The 19,730-nt window shown below is 33.5% G+C and overlaps 1 protein-coding gene across 1 annotated transcript in view; it reads left to right on the top strand.

Annotated features, from left to right (window-relative positions):
• DNAH14 (dynein axonemal heavy chain 14) overlaps positions 1-19,730 on the top strand; it is a 221,193-nt gene that overhangs the window by 114,863 nt on the left and 86,600 nt on the right. Inside the window, exons 36-44 of the mRNA XM_011360885.1 lie at positions 4,048-4,141; positions 4,574-4,782; positions 5,528-5,780; positions 8,186-8,270; positions 10,680-10,909; positions 13,411-13,527; positions 16,375-16,533; positions 17,684-17,819; positions 19,369-19,430. Of these exons, the coding sequence (XP_011359187.1) occupies positions 4,048-4,141; positions 4,574-4,782; positions 5,528-5,780; positions 8,186-8,270; positions 10,680-10,909; positions 13,411-13,527; positions 16,375-16,533; positions 17,684-17,819; positions 19,369-19,430 (1,345 nt within the window). The remainder of the gene's footprint in view (positions 1-4,047; positions 4,142-4,573; positions 4,783-5,527; positions 5,781-8,185; positions 8,271-10,679; positions 10,910-13,410; positions 13,528-16,374; positions 16,534-17,683; positions 17,820-19,368; positions 19,431-19,730) is intronic.

The raw sequence follows: 19,730 nt of genomic DNA, 5'->3' as shown, positions 1-19,730 counted from the left end.
TTTTTCTTTGATTTGTTTGTGCGTTCCTTCCAATAATTTGGAAGATTAGTAGTCTATTAGTAGTTCTTCTCTGTGTTACTTGTATAGCTATGTTTTTATGTAAATAATTTCACTTTTGATTTTAAATAATTATTTTTATTTTTAATCTACCCTGCTTTTAGATGAAAGCATCAGCATAATTAGATGACTACTCACCTTTTCTCAACATCCAACTTTTACTAAATACATTATTATTATTCCACTGTGGCTGATACAGGTGATCCCACATCTGTATTCTTTACAGTAGCCATGATTTGAGATCCACAGAGTCATTATTATACAGATAATAATTCTTCCTAAATTGAGCTACAAATTAAATGCAGTTTTAGTACGAATACCATCAAGTTTTGTTTAAAATAGCTTTATTAGGATTTTATTCATATATCATAAAATGTACCCATTCAATGTGTACAATTCAGTGGTTTTCAGTGTATTCACACAACATTGTGGCCATTACCATGACCTAATATTAGAACATTTCGTCACTGCAAATATAAATTTTATAATCATTAGCATCTATTCCCCATTCCCAAACTGCCACCCCTTTCAGCCCTAAGAAACCATTAATCTACTTTCTGTCTATAGATTTACCTATTCTGGACATTTCATATAAATTTATTCATATAATATGTTGTCTTTTGTGACTGGCTTCTTTCATTTAGCATAATGTTTCAGGATACATCATGTTGTATCATGTATCAGGACTCATTACATTTTATTGCTGAATAATATTCCATTATATGGATATATCACATTTTATTTATCAGTTGATGGACACATGGGTTGTTTCCACTTTTGTGTGGACATAGGCTTTTGTTTCTCTTGTGTATATACCTCATACTGTAATTCCTGGGTCATATAGTCACTGTTTGTTTAACATTTTGATAAACTGTCAGACGGTTTTTCAGAAGAGTTGCACTATTTCATTTTCTCTGCATCCTCACCAACATTTGTTATTATCTGCATTTTCCTAATAGCTAATGATTTTTAGCATCTTTTCATGTGCTTATTGGTCATTTGTATAATTTCTTTGGAGAAATATCTATTCAGATCCCTCATCTATTTTTAATTGACTTACTTATCTTTTAATTGTTGAGTTTGAAGAGGTCGTTAAATATATTATAGATACGAACCCTTTATTACATATATGATTTGCAAATATTTTCTCTTCCGTCTTTTCACCTTCTTGATGGTATCCTTTCAAATGCAAAAGTTTTTAATCTTGATGAAGTCTAGTTGATTTTTTCTTTTGTCACATGTCCTTTTGGTACCATATTTTAAGAAAGCTTTGTATAATTCAAGGTCACAAAGACTTTCTCCTATATATTATTCTAAGAATTTTATAGTTTCCACTTTTATATTCAGGTCTCTGGTGTATTTTGAGTTAATTTTAGTGTATGTTCTAAGGAAGGGATCCCACTTCATCCTTTCGCAGGTGAATATCCATTTGTTGAAATGACTATTCTTTTCCTGTTCGGTTGTCTTGTTACCCTTGTCAAAAAGCAACTGATCATAAATGTAAGGATATATTTCTGGGCTCTCAGTTCTGTTCCATTGATCTGTATGTCTGCCGTTATGCAAATACCCCGCCGATTACTGGAGATTTTTAATAAGTTTTGAAAAAGGGAAGTGAAGTGTTTTTTAAGACCTTGATAAACTGATTCTAAATTTATATGGAAGAATCAAGGTCCATGACATTCTCGAATTTAAAAAAAAAAAGTGGAAGAATTTGGGCAATGAAACCTGCCAGATGTCAAGTTATTATAAAATTAGAGTAGAACGATGTGCTATTGGTACAGAAAAAGATGGTTATTCTAAACTATTACGTGCCTATGACATACTGTAAAAATGTATAGAGAAAAAGTTGACAGAATTTCATAGAGAAATTGACAAATATGAATCTAGTGAGACATTTTATTGCATTTTTCTCAACAGTTGATAAAGAAGAAACATAGTAAAGTGGCCATGATAAAATTCTTTATATTAATGATCACAAGTTAGAAATGAAAACAGAAAATATTCTAACAGCGGCAAAAATCTATAAAAATAGATTGGAAAAATGTAAAAGAAAGGAACTTGTCCTGTGGGGGGATGGCATGAAAACTGTACAATTGATTTGAATAAATGGAAGATACACTGAATTCTTCTATGGAAAGACTTCCATTCTAAAAATGATAATCCCTACCGAATTAATATATAATGTCTTTCCAACCAAAATACCTTTTTTTTTTAATTGAATAAAAATGTTTTAAAGTTTATTTGGGAGTATAAATGTTCCAAGAATTCAAAAAAATCTGGGCAGAAAACATAGTACTTTGGAGTTTAAAAATTGTTCTAAATTAATTTTAGAGCAAATCCATACTATAGCCAAAACGGTAAGGTACAATATTGTGACGATGGTTAATAATATTGTATTGTATATTTGTAAGTTGCTAAGAGAGTAGATCTTAAAAGTTCTCATCACAAGAAAAAAATTTGTAACTATGCGTGATAACGGATATTAACTAGACTTATTGTGATGATCAATTTGCAATGTATACAAATATCGGGTCATTATGTTGTACGCTTGAAACTAACATAATGTTATATGTCAGTTATATTTTAAGAAGAGAAAAAAACACTCAAAACCTGAAAAATTAAACCAGTGAGGTATTAACACAGTTATAACACCCAATAAAGTCCAAAAACATATTCAAGACTATATAGGAACTTAATATACAACTAAAGTAATATTTCTAATCAGTGGGAAAAACATTCTTTATTTAATCCACTGTTTATGTAATAATTTGCTGTTTTCCTATGTGAAAACATAAAAAGACACTTACCTCATTCCCTACACAGAATTAAAATTCCAGATGAATTAACAATCTAAATGTAAAAATAAAATTATAAAAATGTAATAATATTTAGGGACATATTTTCAGAGTTAGGAAGTCCTTAACTAAGACTGGGAACCCAAAGATTATAAATCAAAAGACAAAAAGATTTTAATATAAATGTAAATAAGAAAATATTTTTCAATAGTCGTAACAAACACGTTAAAGCAAACTACAGTCTGTAAGAAAATATTTAGAACATATGTTATATGCAATGAGTTAATATCCCTAATACAGAAGTGCTTCAAACATGAATAAGAAATGATTACACGTGAGGAATGGCTTTGAATAGAAAGTTGACAGATTAAGTAAAAATTGCCAATAGACATATGAAAAGATGCTCAGGCTAAATATTAGAAGTGACTGTTTGTTGCATTCGTAGGCTCTGTGCTCACACCTAGGGTTGGTCCCTCTCTTCAGAGCCCCCAGCTCTGGCCTAGTGTTTGGTCTTCTCCCTTCCTGCTCTTGGTGGTAAAGGAAACCTATGCCAGTCAGCTGATGGTATATTACTCACCCCTGTTGAGGGCATAAATAATTAAGTCTCCCACATAATTAAGAGTTAAGTGTATGCATCGATTAGAATTTCTCAGAGATCGGTGTGAGAACAACCTGTATTAGGTTCACCTGGGCGCATATTAAAAATGGAAATTCCTGGCTCCGTCCCATACCTATGCAAGCGGAACTGCCGAGGATGAGGTGTTAGAATCTGCGATTTAGCAAACCCTGCAGGTAATTTTATGCAGCCTGAAATTTTAAAGCTCTATCACGAAGGACGGTCTAGGAAAAATATACACCAAAATGTCAACTGTGGTATTTTTATAGATAGTAGAAAATCAGAGAATTTTTGCTTTCTTCTTTGTGTTTTGCTGCATTATTTGAACATTATACAACAGCATGTACTATCTTTCTGGGAGGAAAAAATAACTAAAATAAAAGAATTTTCTTAAAAAAAATGACCTGAGTCACAACTCAGTTACATTAGACTCTGGTGTTTACGTGTTAGTCTTTCCAGCTACAGAACCTTCTGCCTTTTAGATTTTTATCACTTAGGGAAGCGTATTGACAGATAGTTCATTTGAGTTGGAAAGTGTGATCAAATAAAAATTTTAACATAATTAATTACTTATTTTAGGTTTTCAAACTTGATTCTTCTGATACAGCAGATATTGACAATAATATTTTTGAGAAGGAGATGGAGAAAGATGTTAAAATTCCAAAAAGTCAGAGTAAGTGTTATTATTAAATTTAATAAAAATGATTCATTAACATAGAAGGCAAACCAGACCAATATGACCTTTATTTCTTTAAAAACATTTTTGACTAATGATATTTTGTCATTGTACTATTTATTTTTTCCTCATGTGCCTATTTAAAATTTGTATAGTTTTACTACATGTTATATTACAGTATATTCATGTATAGTTATGTTATATAAGTACCAGGGCTTATATTGCCCTTTTAGTTTATAAATGACCATTAATATCTCACAGGGACCAAGTAGATATTACAGGTGGAAATTAATATTGTGTGAGAAACAACAGATATCATTTTTAATCTTAATTAAAAAATATTTTTCTAAATCAAATAGAATATTTGCAAGATTGTAATGAAAGAAGACTGAGATTATTCTGTTACATTAAAAATATTGTTCTCCCCAGACTTCGACTGGCAGTGGATTATCTTAGATGGTCCAGTGGACACCTTTTGGGTAGAAAGTCTAAACTCCATGCTGGATGACACTAGAACACTGTGCCTAGCAAACAGTGAGAGAATAGCTCTAACTAATAAAATAAGAGTGATTTTTGAAGTGGACAGTCTCTCTCACGCCAGTCCCACCACCGTTAGCCGATGTGCAATGGTCTATATGGTAAGGTTTCAAAATCCAATTGCTCAACTAAAGAAATGCATTGTTTAGGATAATAACTAGTCATTATCTATAGCATTTTTATATTTATTCTGTCATTCCCTCTGGATCCAACAGAACGATCCCAGTATTTAAAAGTTCCATGTCCCCTAACGCCTCCTCGCCCAGGAATGAATGCGCATGTCATTATTACTGTTGTTAATACCACTTAGTAATCGAAACGTCAGTATTTTCCACAACTGTAAGGAGTATTTTTCCAGTGGAGGAAAGATTGCCCTGACGTCTTTTCATACCAACCCCACGCCTCTTAGAGCTTGTGCAACACGTTACCGAGGGAGCGGTGAGGAGACAGAAGACTCAACGAGGAATAACTGCTGTGTATCCCTGAAATCATTAGCCACAACTAGCCCTATGCTCTAATCTACTTAATTCGATGTAATGAATAAAGCTAAGTATAGCGCTGATTTTCTGGGTAAGCAGTTCCTCACCACGTGCGCATGGCTTCAGCTCTCCTCTCTAGACATAATCCCCAAGTGTTTGTTGTCTCGTAGGACCACGGTTAAAAATCACAAGTATCTCGGAGAAGGATAATTCATTAAGCTTTTTTGATCACTTGCCCTTTAATGAATGATCATTTTAAACCGTAGTCCGCAGGCGGGCAGTGGTGAACTAAAGAGATAGTGTAAGAAAGTAGGTGGACACTATTTATTTAACAAAAAAAAAATTGTCTGGTGCTTTTCATTATTAGGATCCCGTTGATCTGGGATGGGAGCCTTATATTAAGTCATGGCTTTTGAAAACTTCTAAAATTATGAGTCAATCCGGAGTGGAGTATCTTGAATTCATGATTAAAAATAGCGTCAAAGATGGACTGCAGTTTGTAAAGAAATATCAGAAATTTCAGCCATTTCCTGTACAGGACATAACAATCATTATGACTCTCTGCAGAATTCTCGATGCTTTCTTTGAATTCATGGATAAAAATGGAGGCTTTGGACAACGTGAGTTTTTCCTCCCTAAGTCATGCTAATGATATCGTGTCTTAGCTAGTCAATGCCAATTGTTTACCACTTTCTATTAGATTTTATAGAAGAAAGGAAAGCCAGGAATTTTCAGTCTATTTGAACCAACAGTAGACATGTACATGGAACAAACTAGAAAGCATTTATAGAGGAGCATGTTAATCAAGTAAATTAATATCATGCATAAGTGTTGAAGGGTCGCAGGAAAAATGAGTCTAAAGAATCCTCAGAGGGTCTCTAGTAGGAAAGAATGTTTTTGCTATGTTTTAAAAACTCTTAGAGATAGAAATAGTAGGGGAAAAAAATCTGTTCAGAATCCGAGGTGTAAATTGTAATCATACAAAGGCATAAACCTGGTAAACGGTAAAACATCTGTAAGGAATGATCAAAAGATTAAGGAAACAGTATAGCATTATGGCTAAGGAAGGCACGGTCTCTGGAGTAAGGATGCCTACATTTAAACGCTGCTTCTCTGGTTGTCTGTGAGATGGCAAATTAGCACAGGCTCCAACTCTCTCTCCAAAACCCAATTTTGGCTCCACGAAACTAAAAACTTTTGAGAAATCCCGAGGGCGACAAAATGGTTAAAGTCCCAGTGTGGGGGAAAACAGCAATCCTAAGCAGAAAAGAGCTGGGTACCAAGAACGGGAGATGAAGTAGGGGAGAACACTTAGGTCGGCCCTTCTCCTCCTCATGGCTCCTGAAAGGGCTGTTGTCTTTCCCTTCGCCAGTCAGCACAGCATAGCACAGCTAGTGGCAGCAACAAAATGTCACGTTCACCATGCCGTGAAGCCCGACTAGGTTAGGGAGCAGGTCAGACATATTTCCTCCTACTGCCAACCCCCTTTACATCTTAAAGCCTAATGATTAAGCGGGGGACCACACTTGAAAAAGAGCAGTTACCAGGCTAGATAGAAATTGTTAGCACACAACTTCTCTGCCTTGAAGATCATCCACCCCCTTCCCAGATGCACATTCCCAAATTATCAGAAGGGCAAGCCGAGGAACGGGAGCCGTTAGAAGGTACAGCGAGGTTAGGACTGAAAAAAAGTAATAGTTAAAATTAAGAACATAATAAGTGGGTTGCATGATGGCGTGGCTGGCTGAATAACAAATTTTTTAAGTTTAAATTTTTTTAATATTTTAATATTTAAATAGTACATATTTATATAAAAGACCATAATGAAATGCATCAACATCTAATGATTATTATCTGTGGATGGTAAAATTATGGGTGATTGTTATTTTCTTCTGTATGCTTCTCTTTATCTCTACATATTTTACAAAAAGGAAGAATGAATAATCATTCTCTGTGCTTCTCTGTGGAATGGATGACGCCCGACTAGGTTAGGGAGCAGGTCAGACATATTTCCTCCTACTGCCAACCCCCTTTACATCTTAAAGCCTAATGATTAAGGGGGGGGGACCACACTTGAAAAAGAGCAGTACCAGGCTAGATAGAAATTGTTAGCACACAACTTCTCTGCCTTGAAGAGCATCCACCCCCTTCCCCGATGCACATTCCCTAATTATCAGAAGGGCAAGCCGAGGAACGGGAGCCGTTAGAAGGTACAGCGAGGTTAGGATTGAAAAAAAGTAATAGTTAAAATTAAGAACATAATAAATGGGTTGCATGATGGCGTGGCTGGCTGAATAACAAATTTTTTAAGTTTAAATTTTTTAATATTTTAATATTTAAATAGTACATATTTATATAAAAGACCATAATGAAATGCATCAACACCTAATAATTATTATCTGTGGATGGTAAAATTATGGGTGATTGTTATTTTCTTCTGTATGCTTCTCTTTATCTCTACATATTTTACAAAAAGGAAGAATGAATAATCATTCTCTGTGCTTCTCTGTGGAATGGATGACTTAGAAATGGTGGGCGATGAGGGTTGGGAGGGAGACCACTATAGTCTGCCTAAAGTTGACCCATTTGATGTTTGTTTTGATAAATTTCTTATTCGAAAGCATATAGGTTTGGTTTTTTTTTAATGCTTCATTTTATTAAGACCGATTTATTATTTAGTTTGTAATGTGTACCATCTTTAGAAGTAGTCATCTGAATGTGTAAATGTTCTATTTTGGAACAATCGGATATACAAAAAAGTCACCAGAATAGAATGAAGAACGAAAGTATGCAGATTCATGCTTCAAATAAATAAGGATCAGTTCAGACAATGGAAGGTATATTCTCTGCTCCTCTTTTCTTAGAAAAGTAGCTCACTTTGGCCAGATAAGGTACTCTAAGATACTGTATGTGAAACGAAGATGTTTTCCTATGACAATTCACAAACTAAACAATGTTAAAAGTTAAACTTCACTAAATTTTAGGTCTGTTGTTGATTGTGGGAAAATACTCTTTCCTTTTTAAGGTGAAGATTTGAAGAACATTTCAACTGAGGAGAAAAATTCTCCACATTCAAAAATTTCTGTCAAATTCAAGGATAAAGAAAAGAGGTCAGTTACATTCATTCAACAGATGTGTTTTAGTACCTACTAGGTGCCAGACACTCAAATAGGCACAGGTTTACCTGTCAATAAATCAGTGCTTTGATGACTTCAGAACATCAAAATCCACTTAAATTTATTTTATTCCAGCTTAGTGTCCTTGTATATCTAATACAAGAGCAGCAGATTTTATGCTGTTACATGCAGAAAAGGAATACATTTGTCCAGACTCTGCGCATACTTGAGAAAGAAACGAAATTGGCATGAATATATTTCATGAATCTGCAGTTTATGACCTGAGAAATATTGAACCAGTTATTAAGCATTTTTGAGCTTTGATTTTTCTCTTTCATAAAACTGGAAGAATAATGTGATGTACTAGATATGTAGAATCTGATACATAGTATGTGTTCAATAAATCATAGCTAGAAATTATTAACTCTATAATTCTGCCATTTCGGAGGACAGGAGTGTCACTGTTGATGCCTTCCTTCCTACATCTCATTGTTACTAAGTCCCTGAGACATTCATGTCACATTTGCTTTTAAGTGATAGAACATTCTAAATATCGTTTTTACACTACCTGTCAACTCTGCCTTCACATTCATTTGTATACATCTCGCTTACCAGCATTCTAGCTCAGACCTTCACTGTTGCCCAGTTGTTTTCCCCAGATCTTCCAGTCTATTCTCAACATGACAACCATATATTATTTTTAACTTATATAGCGACTAGCCATAAAAGAATATTTATAAAATACGTGTAAGGTAGAAATAACAATACACAAATATTCATATACACATTATTTAGTTATAGAAAAAAAACCATCAATTTATCTTTGAAGTCCCCTGTCAACTATCTAGGTTTTATGGCATCCTGTCACCTGTGATAACTATGACCCTGGATGTTTGTTTTTAATATATTCCCAAACAATATATTTTGCCACTTTGCATATTTTTGAACTTGAATGGAATCACTCTCTATGTTCTTCTGTGTCTCATATTTGTGTTCAATGTTATGTTCCTATGATTAATCTATTGTTCCTTTCAGGCTTCTTTGCTCATTTTCACTGCTAATAGTCCATTGTATAAATATATCACAATTTATTTATCCATTGATAAAAATGTAGTTTTTTTTCCATTTTTGTTATTACAAATACTACTGTGATTAATATGCTTGTCCACATCTCCTCGTATTTATGTGCAAGAGTTTGATTTTTTTAACATAAATTAGAGTGTTTCTTTTCATAGCCATTTAATGACTTCCCATTACACTCAGAATAGAAGGAAAAAAGCCTTGGGACAGCTTTAAAAGCCTCTACGCAGCTCCCAGATTCATCTCCACTAACTAGACGTGTGCTTCAATGACACTGGCCTGTTTTATTTTTTTCCAGTTCCTCAAACTAACCATGATCCTTTGGTCTCATGATCTTGGCACATGTATTCCTTCTGCTCAGATGCTCTTCCTCTTACATTTTGCCAAACCACACTCATTCTTCAGGTCTCAGTTTAACTGGTTCTTCTTCAAAGAGGCCCTCCCTGACTCCCACAATCTAAATTAGTTATCTCTATTACTATTATCCTTCGCGTTATGTTTGACTCTGTTCTTTACACTTAGCATGGTTTAGTATTCATTTTCTTGACCCGGAAATAAGGGATCATGTTGGTTTTGTTCAGAGTAACTAATATATAGTAGGAATTCAATAAATATTTGCTGAATAAGCTATTACACATGACCAGAAATTTCAAACAGAATTATACATGTGCATTGTACATTAATGGTCACCAATAAATTTCAGCTCAGTGATATATTTTTAGGATTTTTATAATTCATAAATTATTTTATGATAATGCTAAATCCTGAACTGTTTACAATGTCTTTATATCAGGCCCAAACCTTTTGCTTGGCTCCATCCCCTGCAGTCTTTTCGCTGTAGAATTTCTGGGTCCCGCAGACCCGGGCAACCAGGGTCGACCCAGACATGAGAGAAGGTTCTCCCCAGATTCACATTACCTGGCTTTAGCCAGGTTGGACTCAGTCAGTCATTAGGATTTGATTAAGAGGAGGACAAAGCGACTGACTCTTCACTTACGTCTTTCTCCATAAAATGGAGAATTATCAAATCCTCTCCCAAAAGACAGGCAAACTCTCAGCTAATAAATTGACCTAAAATAAAAGTGAATCATATGTACAAAGAAGTAAAATAAAAATTGGCTACAAATCTCTTATACAGATGGTATTTTTTAAAAGTTTACATAATTTACCAAAGGAAAATTACCCGTTAACTCTAAAACTTTTATGCCAACACTTAACCGTATTGTAATTTTTAATAATGAAACTTTGACAAGATATTGAAATAAATTACTGAATGCTTTCTAAAAATTGAAAACTTAATCCTTCTACATTTGTCTACCCCAGGTCTAAAAATACATGGTATCTGGAGAAATATCCTGATAAATTAAACGTAATGATTCAAAAGCTTTTCGTGTTTGCATTTACTTGGGCCTTCGGAGGGACTTTAAAGCGTGAAGACGAACATGAAAATGACATCCTGTTGTATTCAAGTTTTGAGCCTGATTCTCTTGCAAGAGTAACCTATGACTTTGACAACCTTGTTCATCAGTTGTTTGAAAGCAATACACAAGTAGGTAAGTTCTGGGTAGGAGGAGTCATAATTATGCTTGCGTTAGAGTATTAATTTGGAACTATGATTGGGCTTACGATGATTAGGCCCTCCTTTTAAATTGTGAAGATTAAAGGTAAAAGAGGGTTGATAAGTACACTCTCAACACCCTTTCTCCAATGAAAAGAGGCTGAAGAAAATTAGATTCTTGATTGATTCTTGTTGCTACAAAAAGCCATAACTCGAGGAAGGCAGAACAAAAATAAAGCCTTGGAACTATGAGCTCAGCTAAGCGGAGCCCATCAGCTGTATAGCTGGATCTGTATTATACTTATGATCATGCAGCAGAAACTTCTGTAAAAAACTATATTTTCATATTTATTTTTTGAAACAATAATATCTTCTAAATTATTTTAATGCCTTAGATTTCTTTAATATTTGTGTTATTTTGAAGCAGTTCTAACAAGTATGATCTATTTAATACTTAGAAACAGTAAACCTTCTCAATTAGCTATTACTAATTAAAGGAACTTTGAACAGATAAGGAGATCATTGATGCAGATATCAAAAGGAGAAATATATTAAACGTATGAATGTATCTGTTAAATAAAAATGAGAACTAAACACATCATCAAAAATACAGATTCTACTGGTTTATCTGATGTAACTCTTAATCGTTTGAAGTTATTTGTAAAAGCTCCATTTAAGACATCTGTATTGCCAAGTTTTTTACTTATTTCCTATGGAAATTAACTTTTAATATCAAAGACACTCAGTATTTATATACAAAGGAACATTATTCATCTGTAAAAAGTAAGGAAATCCCTGCAATTTATGGCAATAGGATGGACCTTAAGGGCATTATGCTAATTGAAGTAAGTAAATCAGACTGAGAAAGGCAGATACTGTATGATCTCACTTACATGTGGAATCTAAAGAAGCCAGGTTCAGAAACAATATAATGGTGGGTGGTCACAGGCTCTGGGGGAGTGGGGGGAATGAGGAGATGTGGATCTAAAAGTACAAACTTCCAGCTGCACAAAAGTACAGCAGGGCGACTGTAAACAGTAATACTATGCTGTATATTAGGAAGCTGCTAAGAGAATAACTGCTGTATATTAGGAAGCTGCTAAGAGAATAACACATAAAAAAGTAATTTTGTGAGTGATGGAAATGTTGACTAGCCCTACCGTGATCATCATTTCACAATAACTGTGTATCAAATCATCGTATTTTCCACTTTAAACTTATGCAATATTATTTATCATTTATGTCTCAATAAAGCTCGAAAAATCAAATATTTTTAAATCAATAATACCAAGAGCTGGCATAGAGGCATAGTAACAGGAACTTTCATCTGTTGCTAATTATAAAGTCAAAAGATACAGCCACACTGGAAAGCAGTATGACAGTTTCTTAAAATATTAAATATGCACTTATTCTCTGACCCAACGTTTCACCTCTAGATATTTATCCTGGAGAAACGAAAACTTATATTCACACCAAAACCTATGCACAAATATTTATGGCAGCATTATTCATAATTGAAAAAAAATCAGTAACGACTCAAATGTTTTTTAATGAACAAATGGGCAAACAAATTTTGATATGTCTACACAATGGAATATTACTCAGCAATAAAAAGGAATGAACTGTTGATGAATGAGGAATAATGTGGATGAAACTTAAACGCATTATGCTAAGTGAAAAAATTCAGTTTCAAAAAGTTACATAGTCTATGATTGAGTTTATACAACATTCTGGAAAAAGCAAAAGAGTGTAATAGAGAACAGATCAGTGGTTGTCCGAGGCTAGGGTTGATAGAAGAGCCTGAATACAGAGGGAATCCTTTAAGGGTTTAGAATTGTTCTGTATCCTGTCTATTAAGGTGATTACAAGAATACATGCATGTGGTAAAAAAAAAAAAAAAGACTCAGAACTGTGTACCCAAAAAAGGTGAATTTTACTATATGTAGAAATTTTATAAATAATTCAGAGAAATATGTCAAATATTAACACTGTTGTCTTTATAACATGAAACCATGGCTAAATTCTTTTGCTTTTATATATATTATTCTGTATTTTTCAGAATCTATTATGAAACTTTATTACTTTTATAATGGAAAAGTAAATGTAATTTTCAAATACATATCAAAGTTCTCTAAGGTATTGGTTTGACCACAATCAGTATGTTATTGGTGTTTGATAATATCTAACAATGGTAATGCAGACCTTCTGGATAAGATTTTAAAGGATATTAGATCATGATTCACATCACTTTCTGGATATAAAAAAGACAAAAAGTTAATAAAACATTGATTTTATACAATTAAAGATTAGAAGAAAAGAAAGATAGGTTCGTTTTATATATTTGGATATACCATTGGTGAATAGTTATTATTTCTGGTTTAACAGTCAAATCTTTCATAGTGAGATCATATCATGAGTGAAACATTCCATAAATGAACCTCGTTCTTACTTGAATTTATTTATTTATCCTTTTTTAAAAATCATTTTCAAATGTAGGCATTAACTTACCAACTGGCAAACATTCTATCTTTGGGTATTTTGTGGATATACAGACATGTGAATTCATACCATGGTCAGAATTACTTCCTAATATTCAGACGCTAATTCAAAGAGGTAAGAGTAATTATAAGAATCATACTCTAACTTCTCTAAAATATTGGGAATACTTTATGTATGTAAGTAGTTGTGTCAGTAACTTTGAGGACTGATATATTCCAAGTTTGTGTAGGAACCAGTTTAGATATATGTTTACAAAACATGCCTTTAAAATTATCTTTGAATATTGCTTTCTGAGAAAGTTGGAATGTATTTGATTGAGTTGCCTGTAAATTATAAAACGAATTTATTGAAAGTCTTACTAATAAAAATATTTATTTTCATTAGCTCTCATTTAAAGGAGAAAAGGGAGAGGATTGCTTTTAAAATAACAAAAACATATATGTAAGAACCACATTTGATTGTAAAGGGAAGTCTTAATGAGAAAAGAATAATCAGAGTTTGATGAACGTCCATATATGTTAGATTGTTTTTATTCTCAAACTTCTACCGTTATATAGAAAAAAAAAAGATGTAGAAAATTGTTGTACTTTGAGAACTTGGTCGAAGTTTGAGGCAGGAACTTAATAATCAAGCTTATGGAGATTTTTTGCAACTATAAGAAATCCAATGAACGCAAAATGAATTAAATTTCTTTGAGGTCAGGTTTTTCTCATCAAATAATTTCGAAGTTTGGTTTTTAGACTTTTGACAGAAACAACCAGAGCTATTGGAATCCTAAAGCATCCAGGAAGTTCTAATTCTCATTTCAGTTAGAAGTACCGAGCTTCTGTTATATGATATTTGTCACAGTAAATATTAGTGAGCGATCACATTTATTTAAAACCTCCGAATTGTATATCATATATTAGTGCTAACATTGCGTCATTTTTTTAAAGTATGTGTTATTTTTCAATTACAGTTGACATAAGATATTATATTAGTCTCAGTTGTACAAGACAGTGATTAGACATTTATATAATTTACAAAGTGATCACTCCAATAAACCCAGTGCCCATCTGACACCGTACATAGTTATTACGGTACTACTGTATTCTCCATGCTATACTCTACATCTCCATGTCTATCTTGTAACTACCAATTTGTACCTCTTAATCCTTCCACCATCACCCATCTTCTCAACCTTTCACTATCCAGCAACCATCAAAATGTTCTTTGTATCTATGAGCTCGTTTCGGTTTTGTTTGTTTATTTATCCTGTTCTCTAGATTCTACATATAAGTGAAATCATATGGCATTTGTCTTTGTCTGACTTACTCCACTCAGCTCAAAGCCCTCTAGGTTCATCCATGTTGTTGCAGATGGCAAGATTTCATTCTTTTTTATGGCTGAGTAATATTCCATTGTTTATATGTATCACTTCTTTATCTATTCATCCACTGATGGAAATCCAAGTGGCCTCCATATCTTGGCTATTATAAGTAATGCTGTAAAGAACGTATGGATGCACATGTCCCTTTGAAGTAGTGTTTTGGTTTTCTCTGCCATTTCCTGGGCTTGTATATCTACTTCCTTCACCAGGTTAAAGAAGTTTTCTGTCATCCCTTCTTCAGATAGATTTTCAATTCCTTGCTCTCTTTTTCTGTTAACCCCTATGATGTGAATATTGATACACTTGAAGTTGTCCCAGAGGCCCCTTAAATCATCCTCATTTTTTTTGGATTCTTTTTTTCTCGTTGCTATTCTGACTGGGTGTTTTCTGCTACCTTATCCTCCAAATTGCTGATTCAGTCCTCTGCTTCATCTAATCTGCTGTCGATCCCTTCTAGTGTATTCTCCATTTCATTTATTGTATTCTTCATTTCCGACTCTTTCTTTTTTATGTTTTCTATCTCCATTTTCATTTTTATCTTTAACTTTTATCATCATATAGAAAAAATATAACTGAATATCAGTGCATATAACTCAGAGTCTTTTTGTACCGCTCCTAAGGGAATTTGGTATTTTCTTCAAATCTAAGATAAATCCATCACTGGAGCACCAGTAACAAATGTATGATTTAGTATTCATCAAATAAAATAATATTCATCACAAAAAAATTCTTTAGTAATGTAGAAGTATCTTTAAAATACACTAAATTTTTAAAAATTGCAGAACAGTATACACAGTATGGGAACTAAGCAACTAGGATATAGAGATGAGAAAGAGACTAACTGTTCATTGCATACCTTTATGTACTTTTATGTACCATGTGAATGTATTAGCTCTTCAGTTTTTAATTTTAAAAAAGAGTGGTAAAAGATGAGGAAGTGAGGCTATGTTGTGTGTATCCCTTCTGCGAGTTTTGGCTGTGTAATGGTGGAAAAAATTGGGGTGGTATTTATAGGAAACTGTGAGCTCAAGGGACACTGTTTTAGTTTTGGGGTGTGTGTGTATTTTATTTATTTTAGTAACAAAAATGTCCATTTAATGTGATTCGAACAATAAAAGGATTGAGATACTAGCACATATATGTTTGTACAATGGAAAATTCCAGTACGAAGGAAGAGACAGATAATGATAGGGAAAGAAGTATTACCCAGGAAGTGAAGTTCTTTAAAAAAAAAAAATTGCAGGAAGCTTTGGCAGGAGAGCTACTTTCTTCGTTTTTACTGGAGGAAAGAAAGAGATGCTTGCATTGCGAATGACAGCAGATTCGTAGGTTTGGTGGTGAGAAAGTCAGAGAATTTACATATAGTGGACTTAGGAATGTGGGTGGTGAGTCCAGCTGGGAGTGGGAATGAAAGGGACAATTTCTGATATCATCAGAGACCCCAAGGCACTTGCAACAATTTGGTTTCTCCATGTATGTTTAAATCGCTTAATAATGTACAGACTTCTTCAGAAAGTATCTAGTACCTAAGAGATTAGGTTACTATTATTGATAGATTTTTTCAATTTTTTAAAATAATTTTTTTAACCTAGGAACTTCAATACTAGCTGATCCTCAAGGATCCGGTGAAAACATCTTGAAGATAACAGAATGTGGAGAGAACATTAATCACATTGCAACCCGAGACACAGTATGCTTCTCTTTCCTCATCAGCCTTCTTCTAAAGAATTCCTGCCCTGTACTTCTCACAGGTATTAAAAGCATTTAAAGAAGGAGAATTTCAGAGTTAGGAGGCGGCTTAGTAATTATTTAGTCTGTTTTATTTTATAAAACAGAAAAAAAAAAAAACCTGAAAGCTTTAGTGACTATATTGATCTATTTTCCTACCAGCAGTATAGGAATACCCATTTCTCCACATATTTGTCCGTACAAGACACCGTTAGTCTTTTTCATCCTTTCATTACCTTTAAGACAAACTCCAGAAGCAAAACTACTGGATTAATATACATATGGCCTCCACAGCCTGTGGGCTAAGATCCTTAGAAGACGACTGATGGTAGTAATATTGAATAGCTTAATTAAATTCAACTAATTTAAAGAAAAAAAAACCTGGCTGATTTAGAAAAAAAAAAAATGTACACACATAATTCTCCAAGCAATGCTAAAATTTTTCAGTCCTTTACCATTAGCCAAGGAGTAATTCAGTACAGCTCCCATGCTTTCTTTTGTTCTTTTTTTAAAATTAAATTTATTGGGACAACATTGGTTAATAAATCCTTCTCTTTCTTAACATTTATTTCAACCCTGTCGGTTTCTTTTCCAGTTCCCTAAGGCGTGTTGTTGCCTTTCACTAGCAGCAGCAATCATTGTCCCAGTTCTACACTCAAAGTATTCAGGCAAAATGAAATCGGAGCTTAGAGACGGCCCATACTGTGCGACCAACTTGGTCTGAGGAAATTCTTATTTTTACTTAATATTTGGTGAATTGTAAAGTCGTGCCTCCTTGTTCTGCTGCAATAAATAGTTTACTTAAAATTACCCCCACAGACTATGCTGGTAAATTTTTCAGGAAAATTAATTTCATGTCACAGTTCCACTGTGCTATCAGCAAAAAGTTTTGCGATAGGCTTAAATGAACATGAGATAAAAAATAATGGTTAACTTCTAATCTATTATTTTGTGAGAGACATAAATAATTTAAATAATTTGAGAGGTTTTCACATTAACTACTCGGTTGATCCACGTTTAACCACATCTTTTTTAAAAAAAAAGAAGAGCAAAAACATACTTTTCATGTGATTTTCAAATGAAAGAAAATGTTATTGGGCCATTGTAATGTGTTAGCACCTCTTCATTTTCTTGCATGTAAATCTAATCTAAGGTATCTTTTTTCCCCCTTAGGAGACTCTGGTGTTGGGAAAACCATAACCATTAATCAAGTGCTTGAAAAGTTAGAGGGCTCAGGTGGATTTGACGTGAAATATGGGTCAATTTTAGGAGAAGTCCTATTATATCATGAAATTAAAAAATCAAGGTAGTATATATTAAACTTTAAAATTTATTTGTTTGTTTAGAAAAAGTTTGCTTTAATATCTAAATGTGCCTTGTTTTAAAAAGCAAGCCTGTTATATAAAAATGCAGAAATATTCAAAAGAGGAGTTAAGAACAAAATCTTTACTTCTCCAGAGTATTAACAACTAGATTAATTCCCTCAATGAGAAATTAATATTTATTTTAAATATAACTAAATTTAAATCTTCAATTCTTTTTTCTACCTAACAAAGTACAGTTGTATTTTCCTTCCTGAAGAAAGGCACCTAAAACATATTAATAGTGTTGCATACACATAGTTTTGTTGCCCTAGAAATATATTTCCTTCTTATTGAATATATAACTATATGAAGAACTTTGTCATTCTGTGTCTCTTCCTAAAGAAAAACTAAAGGAAAAGAAATCTAAATTGTGCAAATGAAAAGTATAAAACTTTAAAATTAATGCTCATTCTGTTAAAATATTAGAGAAACCTGCCTTTGTTTGCAATGAATCAGAAGACGGGATTATGGAGGGGCGTGCCCAGATCTCACCCTTCCTCTGATCATGAGACTCATTTATCCAGCTGCCTACGTCACATATATACTATATGACATATACTGTGTGAGATACATTAGATATCTCGTGAACGTCTCAACATTAACATAACCGAAACATAATTCTTGATTTCTTTTCCGAAACTATTCTTCCTCCACTGTTTCTCACTGCAATAAATGAGACCCAGTAATTCAAGGCTGAACCCTAGAACTCATCCTTGAATTCCCCCTTTCGTTTTACCAGTCATCGCCAGTAGCCCATCTGATTCCTCCCAATCTCTGTCCCCCCATTTAACCCCAGCCCACGGCCAATCTTCTGTTAGTCATATCTGTTCTGTCTTCACCATACACCTTGAATGCCTCTACGTCTCTTGTCAATGTCACTTTTAGTCCAGGCCACCATGATTTACATCTTACACTAACGATTTTGAAATAGAATCCTACTACACTTAAATAAGGCCTTAAAAAAAATCGGAGAAATAATTTTTGAAACATTTAGTAAAATAAGAACCATTTCTTATCTAAATTATTATGATCGTAAATAATAGAATGTGAAAATTTTTTTTACTATATGTTCAATATTTAAACTGAAGTGGATTTTAGCCATAAAGAAAGATAACATGAGGGTGAAAAAAACATCTGAAGACCAAAATAAAGGTGAATGGGGCTTTTATTGAGTGATCCATAGGCAAAATGCATTTTATAAAGGAACAAGTGAGTTAATAACTTACTTTCCAAAGAAAAGACCCAGTAGCCTGGCATCCTAGGAATTTGCCCAGTTTGGTTTTCTAGCTCATATTTTTAAAATTTAGGTGTCAGTTCTAATGGTGATACTAATTTTATTACTGTAAAAGTGTGGACAGGAAAAAATGTATTTGTTTCCTTATAGAAGATAGAAGTAAAATCAACCATGCACTGATAGTCTCAGTTTATTGTGTTCATACGGCTACTAAGGTAAATAAGATAATTTTAAATTCTTAAAATATTTCATTCCAATAGCCTGAAACAGAACATCAGCATCTTGCTTTCTGAAACTCATAAGACAGCAACCGGGAGTCTGGGTATGTAATACAGCAGTTTCAAAACTTTCCTCTCTCAACCATATGCATATCATTACATACCGTCAGAAATCCCACAACGAAAATTTCAATTGATAGTTTAAAATAAAAAAGTCCCGAAAAAAAAATCCATTACCCTCTCAAACTCTTCTACCCTACTCAAAAGCTAGGATAGGTCTGGTAGAGGGGTCTTATTTGTTTACCCGACGGTGGCTACTCTGGCTTATCAGTGGAACCTTAGACTAAGTCAAGAAGTCACCGAAGGTGGTATCTGTCTATTCTGTCCTTTAATGCTTTTAGAAA

The sequence above is a fragment of the Pteropus vampyrus genome, unplaced genomic scaffold (genome assembly GCF_000151845.1).
Source record: "Pteropus vampyrus isolate Shadow unplaced genomic scaffold, Pvam_2.0 Scaffold60, whole genome shotgun sequence".
Classification (NCBI taxonomy): domain Eukaryota; kingdom Metazoa; phylum Chordata; class Mammalia; order Chiroptera; family Pteropodidae; genus Pteropus; species Pteropus vampyrus.
This window is presented reverse-complemented; position numbering and strand designations above follow the sequence as displayed.